General features: G+C 36.7%; 2 protein-coding genes and 1 pseudogene across 2 annotated transcripts; 1 reads left to right on the plus strand and 2 right to left on the minus strand.

Annotated features, from left to right (window-relative positions):
• Positions 1-205: 205 nt before the first annotated feature.
• On the minus strand, positions 206-2,776 carry LOC113338868 (annotated as a pseudogene).
• Positions 2,777-3,252: 476 nt separating this feature from the next.
• LOC113338484 (cytochrome P450 71A1-like) lies at positions 3,253-11,392 on the minus strand. Its single transcript, XM_026583897.1, has 7 exons — positions 11,263-11,392; positions 11,010-11,174; positions 10,784-10,897; positions 5,603-5,673; positions 4,741-5,556; positions 4,111-4,660; positions 3,253-3,356 (listed from the first exon to the last, which is right to left on the minus strand). Exons 1-7 carry the CDS (start codon positions 11,390-11,392, stop codon positions 3,253-3,255), a joined length of 1,950 nt encoding a protein of 649 aa, XP_026439682.1.
• Positions 11,393-18,721: 7,329 nt separating this feature from the next.
• On the plus strand, positions 18,722-19,774 carry LOC113338242 (probable CCR4-associated factor 1 homolog 11). Its single transcript, XM_026583696.1, has one exon. The coding sequence runs from the start codon at positions 18,890-18,892 to the stop codon at positions 19,712-19,714; it is 825 nt and encodes a 274-aa protein (XP_026439481.1). The 5' UTR covers positions 18,722-18,889; the 3' UTR covers positions 19,715-19,774.
• The last annotated feature ends 7,764 nt before the right edge of the window (positions 19,775-27,538 follow it).

A 27,538-nucleotide genomic window follows, 5' to 3' on the forward strand; every position in this document is an offset into this window, starting at 1 on the left:
TAAGATCCCTATTTGGAAGCACCGGCATCAATTTTGCTCTTTCCCTGATAGCTAATGCTTCATCTGATTTGCTTTTGAACAATACCATTTCTATTAGTCCAAAATGGACCATACCAGGCAAGCCACTAGAGGGAAATTTTCAGGCCTGCCAGAGGAGTCAATGTATGGGTAAAACGGAAGCCAAAACCTGATCCCCTAGTGAAAGGTATGATTCTGAAACTGCTAATTTCGTACATTTATCATAAACCAAACTTTAGCAAGAGTTTTGCAAATTACTAAAGAGTGAAAAATGGAATATGATTTTATCTTGCAATTAAGGCAGAAATAATTTGATCTCTGCAAGTGACTAAAAAGCATACTTTCAGGTTGTATAGTACCAATATAGGATATTGGCCCTCGTGTTCCATTACAATAAACATATTGCAATTCTCAATTATCTAGCAGAAAGTGGATTACATTGACTTATGCAATTGAGGAAAATGAGACATAGCGCTAACACGAAGGGGGATCTTTTTAGAGACAACCATACCAAAATTTTCTGTCATGTCTAGCTTCTCATAGTCCTCACCATCAGGAAGCCCCCAATCAAACCAAAATAAGAGGTTAGCAAGAACAAGCTCAACGACTGAAACACCAATTGATATGCCTGGGCACCCTCTTCTTCCAGACCCAAAGGGTATAAACTCATAATCCTTGCCCATGTATTCAATTGGGTTGTCGACAAATCTCTCTGGCCGAAACTCCTCTGGTTCATTCCAAAATTCCAAGTCCCTCTGAATTGCCCATGCATTAACAAAGACTGTCGTATTTGAGGGGATATCATAACCTTTTATTTTTGTACTAGTAAAGTTCTCCCGTGGAATCAAAAGTGGTACAGGAGGATGTAAGCGGAGAGTCTCTTTAATAATACACCTTAAATACTTCATTTGGTTTATGTCATCTTCGTCCACCTTTATTTTCTTTCCAATTACTCCTCTTACCTCATCTTGGGCTTTCTTCATCAGTGTTGGCTTCTTAATTAGTTCCGACATCGCCCATGTCAAGGTTGTTGATGTTCTACCAGTTCCGCCAATAAACAAATCCAAGTAATTAATCATGAGCTTTACATGTACAGATACAGCAGAGAGACAGGGAGAGGGAGATATCTAACCAGTAGAATTGCTTTCATATTGTTTCTTGTGAGGTTCAGGTGCTCCGTCTGACTTGCAAGCAGAATGTCTACAAAATATTCCTTCCTATTTTCTTGGACATTAACACTTTCTTGCTTAGTAAGGTGCTCATCTATTACTTCATTGAAAAATGCATCCACTTCTTTGGATACCGTTTTCAGCTTACCAATAAATCCAGTTAGAACATCCAAAAATTTCAATGAGGGGAACACATCTCCGAAACAAACAGCCCCCAATAGCTTGGTCACTTCGTCTGGCAATTCCCTATACCTTTTGTTGTCACCTTTCCCATACTTCTTGCCAAGAGTACACCTACAGATTATGTCATTTGAGAGAGCAAGTAACATTTCACTTAAATTGATTGTGTTTCTCTCAGTGGAAGAGATATTTATCTTTCTCATCACAATTTGTATTTCTTCCTCCCTAACAAACTTGAAAGTTTGAGTTCTTCTGATACTCAACAACTCGAAAGAGCACATCTTTCGAATTTTCCTCAAGTATTCATTGTTGGATGAGAAAGCAATGTCAGTGCATCCATAGAGAAGAGCATTACCAGCAACAGTATAAGGTCTATTTGCAAAAAGAAGATCTTGGTGTTTTAACACTTCTATTGCTATCTCTGCAGATGAAACTACAAGAGTTGGTGAGTGACCAAAATGTAAGAGCATAATCGGGCCGTATTTCCTAGATAACTCATGAAATGAGCGGTGGACTAGTGGTCCTATTTGATGAAGGTTTCCGATAACCGGAAGGCTAGGTGGAGATGGTGGATAACAAACACCGGTTGGTTTTCGTGACTTGAATAAATATAGAACAGAAAGGAATAAGAAAAGAAGAAGACACAGTAATGAGTAGAGATGCAGAAATATCAGTTGTTGAACTGATTCTAGCAGACGCATTGTTGTCTTTGTTCTGATAAAGAGTTACTATAAATGCAAAATTCTAAACATTAAGTTTAGTTTATAGTAGTGATTCTGAGAGTCTGACTTGCACAATTTCAAATATCTTATTCTTGATGGTTGATCTCCTTTTGTCTTTTAGCTTCAAGCACTCAAGATAAGATCAAGGAATGTGACAAGAGTGTCTATGCCAAAAGTGGACCCGGAACTCAGGTGTATGATTGAATTAAGAATTTGATAGTTTTGAACAACTAGATATGATCCTCTTAGAGCATATTGTATGGGTAGTCTCCATATGGAGACTAACCTTTTGAAAGACTACTCGTCCAAATGAAGAGTGAAGCTACTATGGATAAATGTAAAAAAAAACACTATGCCAGAGATAGTTTCTCGTTTAATTAAAAAAAATTGAATTTTGGACCAGACGGGGGACTGTCCCCGTCAAAAAAAAAAAAATCTTCTTAGACGGGGGACAATCCCCCATCAACAAAAAAATGCTAAAAGAATTCTACTATCCCCGTCAAAAAAAAAAGAACGATAAAAAAAAAGGTTTTAACGGGGGACTGTCCCCCGTTTTGCACTAAAAATTTCTTTTTTCTGACGGGATAGTCCCAACTACTCGTTCGAATGAACTAGTGTGTGGAAGGATTTGGAGAAAAAGTGGGTTGAAACCTACCCGTAGAAGAGCCTAATTTACTCAAATTGGTAGTGCACTCTTTCATTTGAAAGGGTGACACTACCCATAACCCTTGCTCTTAGAGATTCAAGTGATTTATTGTCATTTGTTTTGTCCTTGTTAATCTCAATGGAGGCTTATATATGATGTTTTTTACCTCGATGAGCTGATGGCCAGTGAGGCAAGTCAGCAACCGAAAAGAAAAAAGAAAAAAAAAAAGCTAAAATGAAAAAAAAAAGCTAAAATGAAAAAATTGCATAAGAAATAAACCAAGTAAAAGAGTATGCCTATCAAGGAGAGGATACCGGCAGGAGCTTGAGGAGCCTGGATATGATGCTGATTAGCATATGAGAGAAGTTGTGAGTAGCTTCCTTTGCTCTTCTCTTTAAAAGTTGTCATCCATTAATGTGAGATTACTCCCGGAGATTGCATGTCTTCAAGGAGTTTTCTTATTTCCCAAGGGGTTCTGAAACTGTACCGTTTGAGAATCTTGACAATTACTTCACTATCAAATTTCATTGATTATATGTTGGTAATGGTACCCCAACCTGGTGGAAAGGTCCACTACGAGCTTAAATCCCATTGCTTGAGCCACTACAGGTATAGAGAAACCTGCATTAGAAGTCCCACAACTAAGGACATTACCATTAGAAGAAAATCTCTTGCAACAGCAGCATAAGACTTTTTACTTTTGATTGTCAGGTGCATTCGGAAATCACTACTTCCCTGAAATATGCTCAATCCTAAGTTTTTATGGATTTTTTTTAATAGAGCACCATATATAACAAACTTGTTTAAACATCAAACAACATGCCTACACGGTTCATACTTTATAGTGCCAATATTTGTAGGATATTTGCCCTCATATGCCATTAGGATAAACATACAGCAATTCTTAGTCATCTAGCAGAAAAAAGATTACACTGAATTGCACACTTAAGGAAAATGAGACATAGCGATGACGCAAAGAGGGGTCTTTTTAGAAACAATCATGCCAAAACTTTCAGTCATGTCTAGGACTGCACAACGGGTAGGGTGGGTAGGATATGGCCTATACCCGCCACCCTACCCGTTTACTGACGGTTAAGAAAATCTTTACCCGCCACCCTACCCGCCAAATAATGAATAGGGTAGGATACGGTTAAAAAACTGGCGGGTAGGGTAGGGTTGGCGGGTATGAGTAGGGTATGTGCACCCCTAGGTAGGGTGGGTAGGATATGGCCTATACCCGCCACCCTACCCGTTTACTGGCGGTTAAGAAAATCTTTACCCGCCACCCTACCCGCCAAATAGTGGATAGGATAGGATACGGTTAAAAAACTGGCGGGTAGGGTAGGGTTGGCGGGTATGGGTAGGGTATGTGCACCCCTAGTCATGTCAAGCCTCTCATAGTCCGCACCGTCGGGAAGCTCCCAATCAAACCAAAATAAGAGGTTAGCAAGAACAAGCTCAACGATTGCAACACCAAATGGTATGCCTGGGCACCCTCTTCTTCCAGACCCAAACGGCATAAACTCATAATCCTTGCTCCCCATGTATTCAGTTTGGCTGTCGGCAAATCTCTCAGGCAGGAACTCCTCCGGTTCTTTCCAAATTTTGGAGTCCCTCTGAATTGTCCATGCATTAACAAAGACTGTTGTGTTTGGTGGGATATCATAACCTTTTATTTTTGTACTAGTTAAGTTCTCCCGTGGAACCAAAAGTGGTACAGGAGGATGTAAGCGGAGAGTCTCTTTGACAATACATCTTAAATACTTCATTTGGCTTATATCATCTTCTTCCACTTCTAGTTTCTTTCCAATTACTCCTCTTACCTCATCTTGGGCTTTCTTCATCAGTGTCGGCTTCTTGATTAGTTCCGACATCGCCCATGTCAAGGTTGTTGATGTCGTACCAGTTCCACCAATAAACATGTCCTGTTATTGCCAACATATTTCGAAGTTATTAATCATGCACATTACAGGGATAAAGAGAGAGGGAGAGAGAGATATCCAACCAGTAGAATTGCTTTCATATTGTTTCTTGTGAGGTTCAGGTGCTCCGTCTGACTTGCAAGCAGAATGTCTACAAAGTATTCCTTGCATTCTTCTTGGACATTGACACCTTCTTGCTTAGTTAGGTGCTCATCGATTACTTCATCAAGAAATACATCCACTTCTTTGGATAGCGCTTTCAGCTTACAGATAAATCCAGTTAGAACATCCAAAAATTTCAACGAGGGGAACACATCTCCGGAACAGACAACCCCCAATAGCTTTGTCACCTCGTCTGGCAGTTCTCTATACCTTTTATTGTCACCCTTTTCATACTTCTTACCAAGAGTACACCTACATATTATGTCATTTGCGAGAGCAAGTAACATTTCACTTAAATTAATTTTGTTTCGCTCTTCTGACGAGAGTTGTATCTTTCTGATCATAATGTGTGTTTCTTCCTCCCTAGCAAACTTGAAAGTTTGAGTTCTTTTGACGCTCAACAACTCAAAAGAGCACATCCTTCGAATTTTTCTCAAGTATTCGTTGTTGGGTGAGAAAGCAATGTCAGTGCATCCATAGAGAAGAACATTACCAGCAACAGTAAACGGTCTATTTGCAAAAAGAAGATCTTGGTTTTTTAAGACTTCTATTGCCATTTCTGCAGATGAAACTGCAAGAGTTGGTGAATGACCTAAATGTAAGAGCATGATCGGGCCGTAATTTCTAGACAAATCATGGAACGAACGGTGGAGTAGTGGTCCTATTTGATGAAGGTTTCCGATAACTGGAAGCTTTGGTGGAAAAGGCGGATAACAAACACTGGTTGATTTTTGTGACTTGAATAGATATAGAACAGAAAGGAATAAGAAAAAAAGAAGGCACAGTAACGAGTAGAGATGCAGAAACATCAGTTGTTGAACTGATTGTAGTAGACACATTGCTGTGCCTTTGTTCTGATCAACGGCAATAGAAATTAATTAACAACTGCTACAAATGCAGAAACCTATCATCTCTCAAATTGCCATCTTTTTTTTTGGCTTGAATCTTCACAATCACATCCCTATCATCTACTTTTTCGTTGGAATTTATGTGTTTTCAAGTACACCCATGACCCCATAATTTCTTTTATCTCTTCCCGGTGGCCCTCTATCGTGTTTTCAAGTGCACCAAGTGAAATTCTGTGGAACAAGTTAAAGCACTCGAGATAACGATCAGGCTAATGATACAAGAATGTCCATGCCAAAGTGGACCCAAAAGTCAAGTGTATTGCAAATAATTGAATTAAGAACTTGATAGTTTTGAAGAACAAAATGTGATCCTCTATGAGATTCACTTGTGCTTATAGTTGATAATTTTTTGAAGAACTTGCTTTTCTTTTTATCCTTGTTAGTTAATCTTAATGGATGCTTATAGTTGATAAGAAAAGTTATCGATAAGCTGATAGCCAGTGAGGTAAGTCGGCAAAAAAAAAAAAAAAAAATTAGTAGAGGACTATGCCCCTATCAAAGAGAGGAGGATACAGGCAAGAATTTGAGGAGATATCCTATAGTCATGGATATGATACTGATTGGCATAATGGAGAGGTTGTGAACTTGTGAGCAGCTTCTAATGTGAAATTACTCGCCAAAGATTGAATGTCTTCAAGAAGTCCAAGGGGTTGTGAGAATCTTGACAATTCACTACAAGCTTACATCCCATTACTTTCAGCCACTACAGATACAGAGAAACCTGGACTACAAGTCCCACAACTTGGGACATCCCCATTTAAATTTCTTGCACTAGCAGAGTAAGAGGCTTGGCCTTCTTGAAGGCAGCATCCACGTTAATTTTGATGATGATTGCACCAAGCTGGTATTTTCTCAGCTGAATTCCTTGGATGTGAGTTCAGGATTTAAATTACTTCACTTTCTTAATGGCAGTAAAATCTTGAGAACCAGAATGTGGCCACTTTGACGATGTTATGCATTTGATGATATGATCTGTGTAATTAGGACTATTACCTGGATCAAAACCAACCTCTTTACGAGTACATTCATCTCAAACACGTTCTGAGCATGCACTTTTCTGTTTTCTACACAACTAGTGCGGTAAAACTCAAACCCTCTCTGTAGGGTGGAGCGTCAGTCGTATGATTAAGTGGCTTCCAAAATCTATCCCGCATACTAAAATTCTCCTAAACGAATGTTACATATCATAAACGTGTTCTTATACAAAGTTTGGTTATTAAATAACTAAAAGATTCCATAATTAGAAAATGATCTCTTTAACAAAAGTAACGCGACAAATAGAAACCAGAATCATGGAACTAATGGATTAATTTGTCACCCAAAGTTGGTGCCCCCTAGCGGCTACCGCCGAAGGAAGAAACTTTTTATTCAGCTTTCTTATGACGTACCACTGCCTGCAAGCGTGCGAAATTCTTATCGTCCATTACGGTCCGTAGTATTCTAATCTGCCGTCAGTCGTCATGAAATTGACCATTGCGGACCCATCACTAAAAGTAAAAGTGGAAGAAATCTGTTTGATGATGTGCGGAAAATGATGGAGTTCCCTTAAAGGAACATCAAAAATTGGATGTATACGGTGTGGAAATATTACGGATGAATGAAGGAAGATCACTACGGATATAGGACTGATGATTTTTATATTACGACTTTCAGTCACGACATGGGCTTATTACCACCCAAGGGAGAGAGAAACAATGAAGCTACGGCTGATTAGCCAAAACATGGCCAAATTCTTCAAAAAAAAAAAAAAAAACTCTGGATTTACCAATGTTGCTACCGTTGATTACTAAATTTCTTATGATCAAAGGGTTATTATTTCTTTCCGATATTGTCAATGGTAGGGTTTTTTTTTTCTAGTGATAGTGTCTCGCCCACGTCCGTAACAATAATAGTTATTGGATCCCGACTCCGTTATGTTAAAGTTATCGAATAATATTCTCATGATTTTTCTTATCCGACGGAAATCATAAAATTAGTTTTTAAGTTCAAAATATCAAGTTATCAGTTCAAAATTCATGTTAAATGCAAAGTAAACACATCCAAAGGTTTCGGATTGCTTAGTTAAATGGTTTTGCAAAAGAAAACACAAAGAAATTCAAAAAAATAAATAGGATCCTCAAATTGAAATGTGCATATTGTAACTTGTAAGCAGCCTGCAACATGCATTCCTGTTAGAGCACTGCTCGGTCGAACTCGCAGGCATTGTTATCTCAAGCTTGTTTGTCAAGTTTAGTTGATCAAAACTATATACTTGATTTCTACTCTAATTATAGCTATGTCTCGGATTATGATAGAAGTGTGTAGTTGAGATTTAGACTTCACGACGTTCACCAATTGAAGAAGAAGATCTACTGAAGAGCTTGGAGGAACTTTCAACAAGGTATGTGGAGACTAAAACTTATCTATCACTCAAAAGTCTATTCTATCTATCTTCTAATGAGACTAAGTAGTATAGCTATATAGACTTTTACATTATACACATTTGATATTTCGAGCCGAGTTTATCTCGTCTATCTATTTCTCGAAATATGTTTGGAAGCTTTTAGCTTTAGCTAAGTTCATCGTATACTTGACAGGTTTAGTTGGAGACAATTTATTTGTTAGAAACTACTCCCTCCGTTTCTAAAAAATAGGCAGGTTTCCTTTTGTCGGTATGTCAAAAAAATAGGTTTGTTTCCATATATGGAAAGTCAAATGTTATGATTTTACTACTATACCCATTGAGGGACCACTTTTCTCTCTCCATTTTCTCTCCTAATACAAAAAGGGGACCACTTCTCTCTCCTCTTTCTCTAATAACAAATGAGTGGGGACCAAAGGATAGATTAGGAAAAAACATGGAAAAATGGCTCCAATGATTAGTTTTCATAATTTCTATGAAAACCAAACAAGCCTATTTTTTAGAAACGGAGGGAGTAAATATTAAGTCAAAAATGATCATGTAAAAATCACCTTGAACATCTTATATGATTTGTGTGAGACAATCATTTAATGTCAACTTGGCAAGTTTCGTATTGATCAATTAATCACTTGAAAATTACTTGAAGCTAGTGGTATGTGTAAGATTATCATTGTTGTCTTCCAAGGATGTTTCAATGATCAAATGAGAGATTTAGAACAACTACCAATGCCTGGATATAACACAGTATGTATACTTTGTATGTGCACCGTGGAATTCTAGTTCAGGTCTGAAACTCTTGTTTGCGGGCGGGTTTAACTGTGAAAAGGTCCGGAGCTGTTCTTCACATACTCTGTTTGCGAACACAATGGTTAGGTTCTAAAATCGGTAAGTATGAAATACATATCATGAACTCGGGTTCGTTTGCGGACACAGTTTGCGAACTAAATTAAAGTCCCTGGAATTTTAAGGTAATAAGGTATGTGAACTAGTTTTACAAACCGTGGCATTATGTTCATGAATTGGTTCTTGTATGAGTACTTTGTATAATTACAAACCAAATCGATATATTGTTTCAAATGGTTCATATATATTTCTATGAGATAGTGAACATTTGAACAACTCTCTTGAAACACATTTAGATACATTTGATTATCTATCATGATTGATTGATCATCATATTTGATCTAGAAATGTTAGATGAATGTGGCTAAACTATAAGTGTTCATGTGGCTAACTTCGGTTAACTATAATTGAGCCAACAAGATACACATGTTTGGTTAATGTTCATCCATATCTAAATATAGGTATTTTTCATTTGTGTGTATCAAGCTAATACCATCTAATGGTGGAGATTGATTGCTTAATTTCTAAGCAGACTTAGCTTGAATCTTAAATCAGGAGTTCATCTAACGGTGAATATCAATTGCTTTGTTACTAAGCTTTCTTAGCTTTGATTGTAAACAACCCTGATTTGAAAGGTAATATAAGGGAGAACTGCTGGGAAACCTAATCCCGACACGCTCGTGTGTCCTAGTTACAAACTAGAGTGAATTATCCCTTAACCTAGGTTTTCCAAAACCATTATTAGGTTAACGACTTGAAGACTTCATTTGGGATTCGTGAAGCCAGATCCAACTATTTTTTCTGTAGTTGCTTATTCTGATCTTACTTGTTCTATCGTATTGATTTTTATATTCTCTAAGATTTACTCGGTAAGATATAAAAAGTAATCACAACAGTTCTTCGTCTCAGACTCTTGTGATTCCGAAATAACTTCTTCTGTTAATTAGTTAGGTTATTGTGAGGTGACTAATATTTCTAGGATGCTCTTCGGGAGAATAAGACTGGATTATTAGTTGAGTTTCATGTTCACCTTGATTTATCTAAATACGGAAACAACAACCAAAATAGACTTATTTATGGGAGACAGATTTGTTTATAAGTATTCGACTTTGGGTCATAGCAACTCTTAGTTGTGGGTGAGATCAGCTAAGGGAATCAAGTGCGCAAAGTTCTGCTGGGATTCAAGATGCGTAAGGAACGCGACTGTACCTTAATCGGTGTGAGACTTGGTTAGGGCTCAACTATATTCCAGTCCGAAGTTAAACTGTAATAGGCTAGAGTCTGTGCGGCTTAATACAGTGTGGTGTTCAAATATATACTAGGTCCCGGGGTTTTTCTGCATTTGCGGTTCCCTCGTTAACAAAATTTCTGGTGTCTGTGTTATTGTTTTCCTTATTATATTCGCTTATATAATTGAAATATCACAGGTTGTGCGTAGTTCAATCAGTTGATAAATCCGACCTTGTTTGTTGGATATAACTTGATTGAGACTCGGATATTGGTCTTTGGTACCATCCAAGTTATTCTCATATCAATCAATCTCACAGATTTCTATCTAGTTGATTTACTGATTGTATTGATAAAGAGATAAAGCTCTTTGATATCTTTCTTGATTGAGTCTCACTTTTAATCTGGCGCTCTCGGAATTATATTGGAGTTTAGTCCATACAGATTGTCGAACGAAATATTGAATGTGGTTGTTATACCCCGGCATTTTCAATTTATCCTTCCTTACTCCTTATACATTCAAAGAAAGTGAAATATATTAATTGGCAGTGCAAGAAAAGGAAAACAAAGTTATTAACCACTAACCAGTACTAGCATTGTCATTGAGAACTGGCAACCAATTACTTGAGCAAAGTAGAGCTAAACTTGTAAGAACCCTACCATCAACATTAAACATGGATTCTGATGCTACTGTTGTCACTGGAAAAACCAACACATCTCTTGTAATCTTCGCGAGAGTTGAGTCTTAGGAGCATGATTCTTCCACCAACTCAATATATCAAACATAAATTCCTCGTTGGGTGTGCCTTACTAAGCAGTGGTTCTTCTAAGTATTTCTCCAACTCTGTCTTCTGAACCTCAATCTCACTGTTTTCCATCATAAACTCATCATACTCATAGTCACTTCTGGTTGTTTTAGTATTCTCAATTCCATCTGAACTTATTCCACTAACTGAATTCTCAAAATAATTTGGATCTGTAGAGTTACTTTCACATTCATATGAAGATAAAAGTGCATTCAGTGTTATTTTAAATTTGTTATAATGGGTAAAATAGTTATGCACCATATGATTTCTTATAAATAAACTCAATCCATTTAGCCTTATACATAGGATCTAAAACCACTTCATTTTTCTTCAACAGGTTAGACTCTTTCCAATAACTATCAAACTTTGACCTCATCTTCAATCCCATATTTATCTAATATACACATGAGAACTAGATTCCCACTGCTTAATGCTTTTATTAATCTCATAGACCCCATTGTAATACATATTTGTTGTTGGATACTTAATTCCTGCGAAATAAAATCACAAACATTCTTTTTTGCCACTCCTATGAACTTGGAAGTATAGTGAAATCAAAATCAAAATCAGTTAACTTGACAAATCCTTGTCTCAGTTCAATTGCATCCTTAAGCATCTTAAAGGTGGGTTTCCTTCTGGTGTCCACATCTAAATTGACACACCTTCCAGGAAGCTTAACTTGTGCCAAAGCATTTGCAAACCTCTCTTTTCTAGCCTGACTTGACTTGACATATTTCACATAATGTCTAATATTTTTTTTATAAATGCAATAGCTAATTTCATCCCACATAATATAACCAAATGCAATATATGATTGCTACAACTTATGTGAAACAAACCCCCCTCAAGAACAAGACAATCTTTGCTACCACTCTAAGTCTTCAGATTTTCCATAATAACATCACTGGCTCTGGCATTATCAGCAGATAAAGCAAATCTATGTTCCAATATAGAGCTACTGTTTTTTCAAAATCTGCAAGAACTTCTCCAGTATGTGGTGATGGCACTAAAATTCATGCTAGTGTAATTTTATTAATAAGTTTCCATTCAAAATCTATGTAACACAGTAATACACGCTACAATAACCATCTTTTGTATGTTTACAAGATGAGTGGTTAAACTACATTTAGATGTCGTTAAATCAAATTGTTCTTGTAATTTGGCAGAAGGATTCAGAGACCTGAAAAACTCTCCAAAATATGGATGCCCAACCATACTGATTGGATAATCATGCTTAAAAATCATCTTAGCAATAAGTAATCTAGTAGCATTAGGATCATATTCCCAATTAGTTAACTTAGTTTGTGTGTTGCATGTTTTGATAGCAGTGATGTTTCTTTGTCCAGGATGATTCTCATGCTTCTTTTTGCAGGTATTTAAATGGGATGTCAAACGGCTGGTTCCTTGTGCACTTGTTGCCTCAATTATCTTGATGCGATGTTTTTGCATTCACTTATAATTAATGATACCTTCTTCTCATCTATTCCAATCTTTGTAATAACAATTCATTCAAATTCATTCCACAATCTGACCTTGTTATTCGTAGTTTCTTATTTGCTTCAACTACAAGTGGATTTTCTTCTTCTTCTCCTTCTTCTCTAGGAAAACTCACACGTATTGAGTTAATTTATGAACCTTGGACAGTTCTGGTTCTTTAAGTGTGAGGCCACTTAACTTGATGGATTGTTTGAAATTGAGGTACCAACATGATTGGATGCTCTTTGACTTTATGACATGACTAATTTCACAAATAAATTTCGAAAATCCTAATTTCAAAACCTTAACTTGAAAATTGAGTATCAAAATAAAAAGTGAACCCAAAGTTGGATTCTAAAAGAAACCCTAGTTTCCAAAATTGGATTCAGAAACCCCAAATTGAATAGAATTATAGAAAGTCACAAACCCTAGTTTTCTATCTGATTCGCTGATTCCTATGCGATAGAGAGAAGAGATGAGGAGAGTCTGACTGAGGCGATTTAGAGGAATGAAAAGAAAATTCGGAAGATGAAGAAGATTCAGAAGAGAAGAGGTAAGTTTTTTTTTCTCTTAATTTTTGTGGAAGAAGAAGAGAAGAAAGAGATATCATGAAGTATAAACTATAACGGACCTATATATATTATCGGTGTCGGATATTATCGTAACATAAACTGCCTCAGCCGGTTCCTTTACAATAAGCCAAAAAGTTTCGATAACTTTCCGATTCTGACATCCGATAACTATTACGTCGGAAAAGAATCCTATTGGATCCCGGATTATCGGAAATAGCTATCGGATTTTGGCATCCCATTAATAGCCCTAAGCATTGGTAACTCCCGTAAAATTTGGTGACACTCAGCAGCAACTAGCAACCTTGGAACTCACCTGGTATAGGGGCGGAGGTAGCAGCATGGGTGAGAAGGAGCTTACCCAACCTAGTGAATCCTAGGCTTAATATTTTGATAAATTAAGTGCACAAAATTGGTTAAAAAGACCAAAATCAACAATTCCTGGGTGAAAAGGACATTTAGATTTCGATACTATTTAAATGAACAAAAATGTAAAAATAGGCAGGATGTAAACAGTTTCATCCTACCCATTTTTAAATACTTTTTCTTATTTTAATTTACATCAGGATGCATCCAGTTTCATCCTTGCTATTTTTTAAGTTTAAATTAGAATGAATCCAGTTTCATCCTTGCTATTTATTTGGTGTCCATTTCACCCATAATAATTTTTACTCGTTCATTTCAACCATGTTTTAAAAATATTTGGAAAAATGATCCATTTTCCACGAGTTCATTCATCATTCTTGTCAATTGTCAACCATAGAAAAATTTACCTACCATAGCAAGATTCTCTAGCTCTACTCTTGACCCGTCCAATTCAAAATTAATATAGTGAGTCAAGTTAAGAAAAAAAAGAATCCTGGAACGGACTTCCTAGTCTCCCGATTTTTACTTTGCAGTGTGTCAAGCACGTTGCTTTTGTTGAAGTTTTCCGTAGTACCCTGTCTGCGTAAACTGACATCCTCCTACACAGTTGTATATAAATAGCAGTACACACCTTGTTTAAACAACAAACAGCATGCCCTCGTGGTGCATACAGTGACTACCAATATATGATAACAGCCCTCGTGTGCAACTGCAATTGGGAATAAGATGTGAAAAGGACGGGTCCCTGGCATGGTTGATTATGTCACTAGCATAGTAGCATGGTTTATGAATGATTACTTAAATTTGGAGAAAGGTCAATCGATGGAAAGCCGGCAGTATATAGGAGTCATTTGACTTAAAAAGAGTCGTGGTCATGGAATTAGGCGTGTTGACTGACGTTTGATCAAAGAAAGAGGGCATTCATTATCTGTGTATGTGAACCTAAAAACGTGTTACAGAAAAAGTCACGCACTTACCACTGTTTGTCTACTCTTTCGCCTCACCACCCCCGCACTCTCACTCTAATCACGCACCAAACAAGCATCTACTTTTTTTGTCTCTTTGTTCCTTACTTCCCTTTCAAATAATCACTCACCAATACCAATAATTTTTACAAAATATTTTTCTTTCTAAGCTCTGAATTTTAAATTAATGATCTAATTTTGCCTTTGCTAAAAAACTTATATAAGGGAATAAATTTTCCACCCGGCAAGTATCGATTGGTTAAAAAGAGAAACAGAAATAGAGGGGAAAAGCTTGAACTTTTTGAGAGAGATAAAGAACAAAAGAGGAAAGCTGCATATTAGCTGACGACAAGTAGTAACTGATGGGGAATGTGCAATTTACAATGAGATTTGAAGGGTCCGTTTTTCATGCCGCAGTAGTCTATGTTCAAAGTTAAACAACTGTATTCTTTGGTGTTTGTTTAATTCAATCAGCACTCTCAACTTGTCTACTTGCATTGTTTTTTTCTTTAACATTTTACTAATTATTAGCTTTTACTCACTCGGACTACCTTTGACTAATTTTGTTATTAGCCGAGCCTAAAAGAACATTAACGTGTAACTTACTGTATGTGCTTCATAGGAGTCGTACCAGCCTACCAGGGACAAAGGCAACATACATGCGTGCTGAGTCTGCTGACCCAACCAAATGTTTCTTAACCGGCTCAATTATTTGTGTGATGTTTCTTAACCGGCTCAATTATTTGTGACACAATCTCAGTCTCCTATCCGTTTCGGCTCCTTTGTCTAGGTTAATCATGAGGCTCGCTGGTAGGCTAGCACAGCAACATGTTCAATTAATGTAGTAGTATGTTGTTGGAGCTTAGCTTGTTAGGCTTCCAACTAGTTAATGTAATACTCTTTATCCAAGAATAAAAAAGATAATAATTAAAAAAAAACGGGTAGCTGACTTAGCTGGTCATTTCTGTTTTTCAAAAGTTTTATACGATCCAGGAGGTCCCAGGTTCGAGTCCCTGACGGCGCAACATTGCAGAATGACATGGAATGTAGAATTAGCTTGCTGACATAATCAACTCCCTATCCGTTTCGGCTCCCTTGGTTGGTTCTTCATGAGGCTCGCTGATAGGCTAGCACGGCAACCTATTCAACTAATGTAGGAGTATGGTGTTAGAGCCTAGCTTGTTAGGCTCCCAACTAGTTTCTTCTAATAATAACCTTTAACATAAATAAATATTAATATTATTTTTAGATATTATTATATTATTGGATTATTACATATTAATAATAAAAATAAATATATTATTTTTCTTCAATAAATAAAAAATAACATAAATAATATAAATTATAATGAAAAAAAATCGTGTATAAGAATTTAGGGTTAAAAAGAACTGGTTTATGAATCCCGGTAACTTTTCTAACAAATTTTAGCAAATGTGGTGGGGTCATTTGGTGGAATTATAAATCCCAAAAAGAAACATGAGTCTATGGAATTTGTATAACCAAACGTACTACGATAATTGTAATTTCATTAGATCCCATGGTCCCAGAATCCCACTTTTGAAATTTTACATCCAAATCCACCATAGTTTTTCGATATTTTATATTATCCGGGATTAGATATCACCCTAGTTTGACGACTTACTCTCAGCTTGATACTCCTAAACACTTACATGATGTTTTTTTCCCCTGAATCTAACTCGTCTAGATCTGACTGAGATCACCTGATCTAACAGGATCTGGCTTAGTGTGTTTGTTTTTTGAGTCAAACCCGACTCACCAGATTCAAAAACATCTGAGTCAGTGATTTTTCCCATGAGTCAAGGGAAATTTGTTCCCTGACTCAAATGGATCCAATTCAGAGGCTACAAAAAATAGAAAGCAAATGATCTGGCATCTGATTGGCGTCGAGCCATGGATCGACTCAGATATAGACCCGAGTCAGATACAAACAAACGTGTTGTTAGTCTTCTTTTCCCAGGTATTGTATTAATTTGTATAGAGGTTTCGCTATATTTGACTTAATTATTCTTGTCTGATGTACTTGTATATTGGTTAGTAAAGCGAGATTATTTATAACCGTCGCAAATTGGGAATTATAAATACCATGGTCAAGATATATAATATCAACATGGAGGATATATTGTATCTACTCGATTGAAAGTCCATGGGGATTAACTTTTTAGTTATCATGATTTTATGGCGCAACGGGTCTTAATTGTACTTGAGTTCATAAATTGAAGAGGTGCAAGTGGCTCAAAAAAATAATTTAAATAATGAAAATATAGTATAAGATCTAAAGTAAAGCTTCATCGAACCAAACTGATTTTAGTATCGTGAAAACTGTTAGATCTTAATTTAGGTTATGATGGATCCTCAAATCCAACCTGAAGTTAACGGTTTAAACTGGTTGATATAAGCTCTTCAATCTTTCCCTTACAAATACTATAAACTGACTAGAATTTATATTACTTTTTATTATTGTTAGTTTTGCACTGAATGGAGAAATAAACCGATTTAAAACGATTTGGTTCAATTAGATTCCTAGAAATCTTTCCTCGTGGTTTTGGTTATTTTATATGTTAAGACCATACTATATTGTACCAGTGTAGCCCTGGAAATTTACCTCCGTACAATAATTATCAACATTATATTGGAAAAGTATATATATCTTGAAGATGAAGTAAAATACTTATTTCAGCAATGATGTTTTTTCAAGTTATAGGTTTACAGCATAAACGACTTGTTGCTCATTTGGATGATCAAAGAAGAACCCATATCCATTGGACTTGTAAATATTTTAATACATCCACCTTTGTATCTTAGGATATATCAATGTAGTGAATCTCAGGTCTCGGTCTCGTCTCGATGAGGATCTAGAACACCTTGTCATATCTAGGTGAGATTCTCGGTAAAATATTAAAATTACTGTTCCCAAAATTTGTACCACTCAATCAAGTGGTTGATGACTATGTTGTATGTGACACAAGATGAGGTGTTCGCACTATGCATCGCACACTTTGGGCACCTTTATAGGCACCTCGCTCTCCTTTGACAACATATCACTACAAATGAAGTCATTGCAGGTCTTGGGCGCATACTGGCGAGGAGAGGCGCATATTTGCGAATCGTGCGCCTTGGGCGCTTTTGACGTCATAGGTTGATGTAGACGTATGAGATTTTAGACTAAATTGAACGATCTTTATAATGAAATTTCCGTATTATTCATCGACTTGCCAACTCATCTTGCCGAGAATAAGACATTCGCATCTGCCATATATCAAAACCAGAAATTTCGACAAGAACTCAGCCGTCTTGGCCGAGATTAACTAAGGCGTGAAATAAACGTTTGCTAATTAACTTCAATTTCAAATTCAACTTTTCTGACCATCCATTTGTGTGGGCCCCAATCAGATAGAATCGATTTAATTAAAAATATTACAATACATTAATGTAGTAAATCTCAGATTTTGGTCTCATCTGACTCATCTCTGCCGAAATCCTGGACAACTTTATCTCTGTGAAATCTCAGAATTCTTATTTCCAAATTTGATTCCACTTAATTAAGAAATTAACAAAGACACCAGGGTCTTAGGTTAGGTTGATTTCGCTTTTCACAATTTTACATAACAAGAAGAAAATTCATTTATTTAGGATTGATTTTTGATTTTTTTCAATCAAATTTCCGTATTATTCTTCGACTCACCGATACATCTCCGTGAATTTCTGGGCTAGATCTCGTCTTGCCAAGAATGAGAAATTCATCTCAGCCATTGACCAAGACGTAAATTTCAACGAGATCTCAGATATCTCGGCCAAAAACGACCCTGTTAAGAAACATACTTTATGTGATTCAAAAAAAGGATATAAATTGGTTTTATATATAAATTACGCATAAAACCAGTCTATCTTTTAAATACACCTATCCATTGAATTTTACCAAACCGACTATGAAAGAAGAATTAGAATCCCCTTCCATACTTTGGGTTTCCTTAATGAGAACCATACAAAAGCAAGCCGAAGTGAATGTGCACATGAACAAAAGTCAAAAACCGATCCATTGAATCATCCATTAACTCTTTATTGTCCAACTGGTACACACGGCAAAAATGTAATCGTTCATACACCGCATAAACACAATCATTTGACGACCTTACGCTCAAACTCAAGCCACACCCCCAAGTCAAGCCGAACAGATACAGAGAGAAAAAGAAGAAAAAGCTGACTTAAGTGGGACCCACAGAAGTTAGACCGAAGCCGTCATAAACGTGAGTGGTGACCACGTCGTCTTTCCACCCAATTTCTTACTTTCCAAATTCAATCCAATCCCTCTTTATATATAGTCTTTTCTCACAATGTCTTCCCCATCTCAAATCCAATCCATCTCGCCTCCGGAATCATAACCCTAGAGAAATTCGATTTTCAATCTGAATCCTATAAACCGCCTGGATTTGACCGACAGCCGTTTGGATTTTGACGGAGAAGAATATCGGATAAATACAATAGCAGTCGATGATGTCTAACGTGAAGCCAATAGTGATACGAGAAGTATGGGCGAGTAATATCGTAGAAGAATTTAAGCTTATTGAAGATGCGATTGATGAATACTGTTTCATATCCATGGATACTGAGTTTCCAGGTATAGTGTATCGACCTGATGGTGATAACAAGACTTTGTTCCGCAACCGGAAAGCTATTGATCATTACGTGATCCTCAAATCAAACGTTGATGCTTTGAATCTTATTCAGGTTGGTTTAACTTTATCAGATTCAGAAGGGAATTTGCCTGATTTAGGTACTGAGAATCGATATATTTGGGAATTTAATTTCAGTGATTTTGATCTTGAGAACGATGAGTATGCGCCTGATTCAATTGAGTTGTTGAAACAACAAGGGATTAACTTTCAGAAGAACAGAGAAGATGGAATTGACTCGGTTAGATTTGCTGAATTAGTTATGTCTTCTGGACTCGTTTGTAATGAGTCGGTGAGTTGGGTGACTTTCCATAGTGCTTACGATTTTGGTTATCTGGTTAAGATCTTGACGAGCCGTGATCTACCTAACGAAATTGATGAGTTTTTGAGTCTTCTAAAAGTTTTCTTTGGGGCGAAGGTGTATGATGTGAAACATATTATGAAATACTGTGAGAGTTTGTACGGTGGATTGGATCGGGTTGCCGGAGTCCTCAATGTAGATAGGGCTGTCGGTAAATCGCATCAAGCCGGATCGGATAGTTTGCTAACATGGCATGCTTTTCAAAAGATTAGAGATGTATACTTTACCAAAGTAGTACCAGAACAATATGCTGGTGTGTTGTATGGATTAGAGGTGTATTAAAAATATACTGTAGTTATTTTCCTTTCATTAAAGATTTATAATATTTTTTGGTTTGGATTATTTCGGCTTTAAATCTTACAGTATATAGGGAAGTCACACGACGGCCATCTTCCAAGTTCTTATTCATGGAAAAACTCTAATAATCTGCTTTCCTAAAGCGTCAGGCGTGAGCGCAAAAAACTTAACGCTCATATACCTAATAGGTTGACATTTTTTGCACCGGTCTCAAGCCTAAACCTGATTGGTCAAACTATTTTCTTTGTGTTGACAAATTGAGATTTAAGAGAATTAACGCTTAGGACGGTGACACTTGAGGTTAAATTCAGAACTATTTTCCGTAAAAACCTTGAAAGATAACTTACCAAAACCATATACTCCCTACGTTTCTAAGAAATAGGCAAGTTTTTGTTTTTGGGTATGTCAAAAAAATAGTTTTGTTTCCATACGTGAAAAGTCAAATGTTATGATTTTACTACCATACCCATAGAGAAAGCACTTCTCTCTCTCAATTTTCTATCCTAATATAAAAAGGGGTTCACTTCTCTCTCCTCTTTCTCTAATAACAAATGAGTGGAGACCAAAGGATACATTAAGAAAAAACATGGAAAAATGCTCCAATGATTAGTTTTTTTAATTTTTGTGAAAACCAAACAAGCTTATTTTTTAGAAACGGAAAGAGTATATAGAAGCAAATTTGAACTAGTAAGTTCAAATTTCTGCTTTTCTTCGGCGTTTTGTATATCTTGGATTCCACCATAAAATTTATACTTACAAAAACGAAGACAAGCTACCCACATAATATATATTTTTCGTTTTGGTGGTTGCAGGATTCGGTGTTTGTGAAAACAAATTCAATTTTAACACAAAATCGACCAATTGCACTTGAATGTCCAATCAAATAAGCTACGTAATGTTGTAGCAATTGCCGACGCTCAACCCCTTAACCCCAATTGGGGCACATTTAAAGATAATATGGCGAGAATTACCTTAATATTGTCCATGAGTGTGAACGGCGTCGTTTTATATTATCGGTGTTGGAGAGCATTTTTATGCAGGTTTGAGATAAAGCAAACTGAAAGGATCTAATAAATAAAATAGAAGCTATGTGGGTTCATGTTCTTCAAGTAAGATACTTCAAAGATATTAATACTTTGTATGATAAATTCAGCAACAAGGGCACTTGAATTTGGAAAGAGCAATGATACACGCACCGAAGCAGTGTACCGTGGAATGCAACGTGGAATGCAACGTGAGGACAATAACGGTTCCGATGTGCGTGCTTAGTATAGGGATAAGGGTGGATAGAAGTGGTTCTACCAGCCCCTTTCATACGGTGCGCCCCACGATGTCCATTCTCGGTGCGTTAATCATTTTTGATTTGGAAAAGCATTTGACGTGCTCTTAAATGGACTAGAAAATTTCATAATTGGCGGACCAGAGATGACAAGCCTGTGAATATTTTATATATCAGATGTGCTAGACGCACCGAATAAAGAACCATGAAATTCACTTCGGAAGAATCCGACGATCTCCAGCAACTTCTCAACATTGGGATTAGAGCAGTGAAAGTGGGCCCACTTTTATTTGTCTCGACCGGTGCAATTTTCGGTGCTTTATCGAAGTGTATCTAGCATTTTTGTTTATAGATATATGGATTGAAGACGCTATTCACGAAGATGTCAGATTGGGAACTAACTCCAACGATAACATCATGGAAGTGGAAGAACTAATTTATACCCACACCAAAAATTGGAATGACAACGAAGATCAAATCATTTTCAACCAAAGAACGTAAGGAGAGTATTTCCAACATAAGAATTGCTATCAATCATGAAGACAAAATTAGATGGAATCTCATAACTGATTTTACAGTCAACACAACATACAAAGTCATTCTGAAACACAATAATAATCAGTATATATAGTTGGAGAAAAACTCAGATATCTGGATCAATATTTAGCATCTTAAAGTTCCTTACAAATATCCACATGTTTCTCCAAAAGCAGAAGATACTTTTGCTTATGTTATCCGAACACCCTCCTAATTTTTATTTTTTTCCGGAAAAGAGGCAAGCCTCATAATTCATTAACATCGACATTACCACGATTTCAAATCGAGAAGGTTACAATACTGATAATAGAGTTTTCAACTGACTCAAAGTAATCACCCAGAAAACATAGGTTTTCTAGACACTTAACATCATACAACCATGACAAATTCTGAAGATTAAATTTAACCATTCTACACCAATTCCTTAGTAACATGACAGGGTTAAATGGCATTATTTCGGCTTTAAACCTTATATAGGGAAGTCACACCACAACCATATTCCAACTTCCAAGTTCAATGCCATTTGGAATAATTCATGAAAAAACTCTAATAATCTGTTTTCCTAAAGCGTGAGGCCTGAGCGCAAAAAACTTAACACTTATATGTAGGTGATAGGTTGACATTTTTTGCACCGGCCTTAAGCCTAAATTTTAAATTTGCAATCTAACTTAAAACAAGGAATTTGAGGTTTTATGTCTCCGAATCTTATATAAAACCATCTCCAAAAATCTATATGAAACCTGATTGGTCAAACTATTTCTTTGTGTTAACAAATTGAGATTTAAGAGAATTAAAGCTTAGGACGGCGACACTTGATGGTAGATTCAAATCTATCTTTCACAAAACCTTGAAAGATAACTCGAAAAAACCATATACAAAAGCAAATTTGGAATCAATAGACTCGAGTTTCTATTTTTCTTCTACATTTTGTATAACTTAGATTCCACCGTAAGATTTGATTTTACAAAAACGAAAATAAACTAACCGCATAATATACTTTTTCTTTTTGGTGGTTTCTGGATTTGGTGTTTGAGAAAACAAATTCAATTTTAACACAAAATTGACCAATTGCACTTGAATGCCCAACTAGATGATACATAATGTTGTAGCAATTGACGACTCCCAAGTCTCCACCCCTTAACTCCAATTTGGGAATATTTAAAGATAGTACGAGGAGAATCGCCTTAATATTATCCATGAGTTTGAACGGTGTCGTTTTATATTATCGGTGTTGGAGAAGCTAAAAAAGTTAGCATTCTTATGCAGGTTTGAGGTAAAGCAAACTGAATGGATCTAATAAATAAAATAGAGGTTAAGTGGGTTCGAGTTCTTCAAGTAAAATACTCTAAATGTAATGGCCCCGTCCTCCACCGTTACTGTTCTCACTTATTCATTGTGGTTATCCGACAGTGTGGAATTTTTAACGTGCATCGCTACGGTCATCCAGTAGAAACTTTCCAGGTGGTCATTCATCCCAGAATTTTTCCTGCCCGAGCATGCTTAACTGCAGAATATTCTGCCAACTCTGGAGCCAATTGTGATGAAAAGCCTTGGTGTTGGGAAATGACATTACATATATTCCAAACAGCGAACCACTGCCGATATCAGGATATTATAGTCTTTATAGTACCACCACCTTAAACTGGAGCCGTCCTCGGCTCCGGAATATATATTCAAGCACAGATCTTCGACATTCCCTACCCCTCATGAGACCAGTTTCTGACCTGTACCGTCCAGCGTACTCCCATCTTGTAAGGTGACCCGTCATCAGTTCTGATACCATTTGTAATGATCCTACCCTCCACCGATATTGTCCACACTTATCCACTGTTGTTATCCGACAGTGTGAGATTTTTAACGGGCATCGTTACGGTCATCCAGTAAAAACTTCCCAAGAGGTCACCCATCTCAGGATTGCTCCTGACCGAGCACGCTTAACTAACGAGTTTTTATGCCAACTTCGGAGCCAATTGTGCTGAAAAGGTTTCAGTATTAGGAAAGGACATTACCTATAAAGATAATAATTCTCTACATCATGAAATCGATAACAAAGGCATTTGAATTTGGAAAAGCATTTGATGTTCTCTTGATGGGTTAGAAAATTTCACGTTTGGTAGACTGGAGATGCCAAGTCTGTAGAATATTTTAAAGACAGATAGATTGAAGACACTACTCGTGAAGATGACAGATTGGGAACTAACTCCAACAATAACATCAGTATGATAGTGGAAGAAATAATTGATACTCACACCACAAATTGGAAGGGCAATGAGGTTCAAATCATCTTCAACCCAAGAACGTAAGGAGAGTATTCTCAACATTAGACTTGCCATCAATCATGAAGACAAAATTAGATGGAATCTCACAACTTCTGCCAATTTTAAAGTCAACTCAACATACAAACCCATTCTGAAACACAATAACAATCAGTACAGCCAGTTGGATCAAGACTCAAATCTCTGGATCAAAATCTAGCATCTTAATGTTCCTTATAAATGTCACATGTTTCTCCGGAAGGAGAAGCTAATTTTGCTTCTGGTATCCGAACACCCTGCTAAAGTTATACAAAATTACATGGAATGGATTCCCCCACCACCTAATAGCCTAAAATTTAATATAGATGCCTCACTCGTTACTGATAGTAGTAATCTTGCATGTCTGGTCTCATTTTAAGAGATTCTTCAGGGAGCTTGGTGGAATCATGAAAACTGGTAAAAAAAGTAAGGGATGCAGAACAAACAAAAACGATGGTGATGCTTACAACTCTCAAACTGATAATTCAACTTCAGCTCCATATGGTAATCATCAAAATGATTGCAATAAAGTGATTAGAGCATTTTTAGGATTAACTTATGTAACAACGAGAGGTTCGTAATATCATCTTAGATTTGAAGTCTTTGTTTTAGAGACCGTTTTAGAGACCAGATAATGTATTTGTGTGTTTTAGGCATAGAAATGACAATCTGAGTTTGAAATAATAATTGTAATAAGGTATGGAGTGAAAATGTCCCTAGTTAAGTTAGTAGTAGATATCTTTTAGGAAGTATTCTTTGGAATCCCTAAGTTGTTTTCAACTTTTATCAATGATATTTTTTATTTTATTTTGAAAAAGAAAAACCCTGAGAAAGTCTAGGAAGGAATGCATTGGATAAGGTTGTAACCAAGGAATCTATTTTCGGATCTTAAGTTCGTCTCAGAATGTACCCTGATGCAATAAGCCTTTAAACCCCTAGGTGGTCCTAGTGGCCGAGTTATAGTCTCGGGAGGGCTTACCAGAGATATACCCACAAAACCTGTACTCCAGACCTTAGCTATCTACGCAGAACCTTGGAAGGCACTAAAGAATCTCCTTGGTTGGCATACTTATTGACTACAGGAATAAGTACCCTGATGCGAAATTCCAATTGTTGTACACGAGTTTGCACTCAAGCATACTAAAATTCATATAAAGTGACAGAGCTCTACTCAGATAGTTGCACTATGGACATCATATTCGGAGTCAAAACTAATCACATGGATAGATCAAGAAGATGGAAATAGAAAAACATATATGGTTTTGATGTTTACTAAGTGAACGACGTTTCCCATATCTGTCTGAAGGCCTCCGCCAAAATGAACCTATCCTAATGGATTGAGATACTAGTCTGACTAATATCAACACACTGACATATACAAGGGTACCAGTGGTCGATAACCTAACTCTAGGTCAACACAACTGGCATATACAAGGGTACCAGTGGTCGACTTTATTGAATTTATTCCTTTTGGTCAAATGGTCTGGTCTCAATTTCTTTATTTTTTTTTTTTTATTTTTTCTCTTTTTTTTCAACTTTTTTTTTTTTACTTTTTTCATAATTATTTTTTTTTTATGTTTTTTTTGGTAACTCAATCACTCTAATTCATCCTAGCATTGGTAACAACTTGAATCGTGGGCCCCACCTATCACTCAGAGAAACATGGTTTAAAAACAAAATAAAATAAAATAAAAATAGAAGTGAAAAGGACTCAACGAGATATGGTGAAACTATCATGTTATTTCTAACACCTGAGCTCTGTGCTTTTATGAATAGACTCTTCTAGATGTTTCCATCTAATCAGATTGGTTCCTCAACTCCTAAAACCAAAATGCTTCCATCCACTTAGATTGGATAGTGCCCTCCTTAATAACGATAAATTTCTAGGCTCTGGAGTTTATTTATTACAACTTAAAACTAACAAAAATTTTCTTCCCCACCCCAAAACTTAAATCTAACATGTCCTCAATGTTCTAAAGATGAAATTAAAAGCATGAACAAGGAGAAACTATTACCACTGGAGGGAAAAGAAATAAGGAAGGATATTACCGTATCACATGAACGCGGGAGCCTCCCAGTAAATGCTAAATTTATAGTCATTAGCTAGACATCAAATACCTCTAAAAGAATTGTCACCTTCCAAAGTCGTATACCAATAGTCGAAATAATTGTGGGTCCATAAGACCAAATGGAACTGCCACGAATAGGAGACAAATGCTCAAGATCAGAAAAATGAGCAGATAGAGCACAACCTGATCTAAAGTTTCTCGCAAAACAAATGGATTTATCTGAGGTGCCCACTTGGGCTTCATATGAGTGTCTCAGCAAACAGATTCATCCGAAAAACGGGTCTCTAACATATGGATTTTCTCCTGGACAGTATCAGGCGGATCAGGTTGTGGAGTCTGAATAGACTCAAGCGATACCTCAGATGCACTAGGCTTGAGTCCCAAGTTAGGACTTCTACTGGGGATAATTGACAATCTCTACCCACAAATTTAGGGTAATCACTATTCTCCGTAAGACCTTTAACTATGGCTTGAATTTCCGGATCCGGAGAGTATTTAAAATACTCTAGAGATTCCTCTAGTTCACTACCCCCAAACTTAGAGTTTTGGGTGTCTCTAGATAAACTAGTCACAATATTCCTAATTTCTAGACCATCCGGTTCCTGAAAAAGGTCAATTGCTTTCTCTGAGTTATAATCAGGTGGTTCATCCTCTAAATTCTTTTGAGGTATACTAGCTATAGGACTTATATGTTTCATATCCTCTATGGTCATACCTAGAGTTTCCTTATTGTGTTGAAGGTCAGTTACTGGCCTAATCTCATGATCACTATCCAAATCGGAAGTTATAGGCAAAATCTCAGATGGGCCTACAAATGCATAATTGGGGTCCAACTTAGGAGGATCTTTAGGCTCTTCGAAATAAGGGTTTAAGGTAGATTCGGTAGCTAGTAATGGTTCAAACCTAGATTTCCATCTATCGGTATCTAACATAGGAATATAATCCAACAGAGCATTTACTTGTTCAATGTTGCTATCATCGTCAAAATCCATGCTAAAACGGGCTAGACAACTCTCTAATGGATCTTCCGATTCAGTATTTGGTACAGACTTCGGAACTAAGGTTCTTATCATGTTGACCTCTTCAATGCACATGTCATCTAGCTCAGAATGTATCTTATTGACATTAAAAATATTCAACTCAATAGTCATATTACCAAAAGATAGATTCATAATACCATTTCGACAGTTTATGATCGCATTAGACGTGGCTAAAAACGGGCGACCTAAAATCACTGGTATTTGGTTCTCTGGGTCAGGGACAGGTTGGGTATCTAGGATAATAAAATCCAATGGATAAATAAACTTGTCAACCTCTATGAGAACATCCTCGATCACACCACGAGGAACTTTAACGGACCTATCAGCTAACTGAAGTGTTATCTGGGTAGTTTCATCTCACCAAGTCCTAGCTTGAGGTACACATGGTATGGCATTAAGTTCACACTGGCTCCTAAGTCAAGCAACGCTTTCTCAACACGATATTTACCTATTGTGCAAGAAATGGTCGGGGACCCTGGGTCTTTATAATTAGGAGTAGTGGTATTCTGAATAATAGAACTCACATGACTAGCTATGAAGGCTTTCCTCTGGACACTAAGCTTACGCTTTCGCGTACACAAGTCCTTAAG

This window comes from Papaver somniferum, unplaced genomic scaffold (assembly GCF_003573695.1).
Source record: "Papaver somniferum cultivar HN1 unplaced genomic scaffold, ASM357369v1 unplaced-scaffold_19, whole genome shotgun sequence".
Taxonomy (NCBI): Eukaryota; Viridiplantae; Streptophyta; class Magnoliopsida; order Ranunculales; family Papaveraceae; genus Papaver; species Papaver somniferum.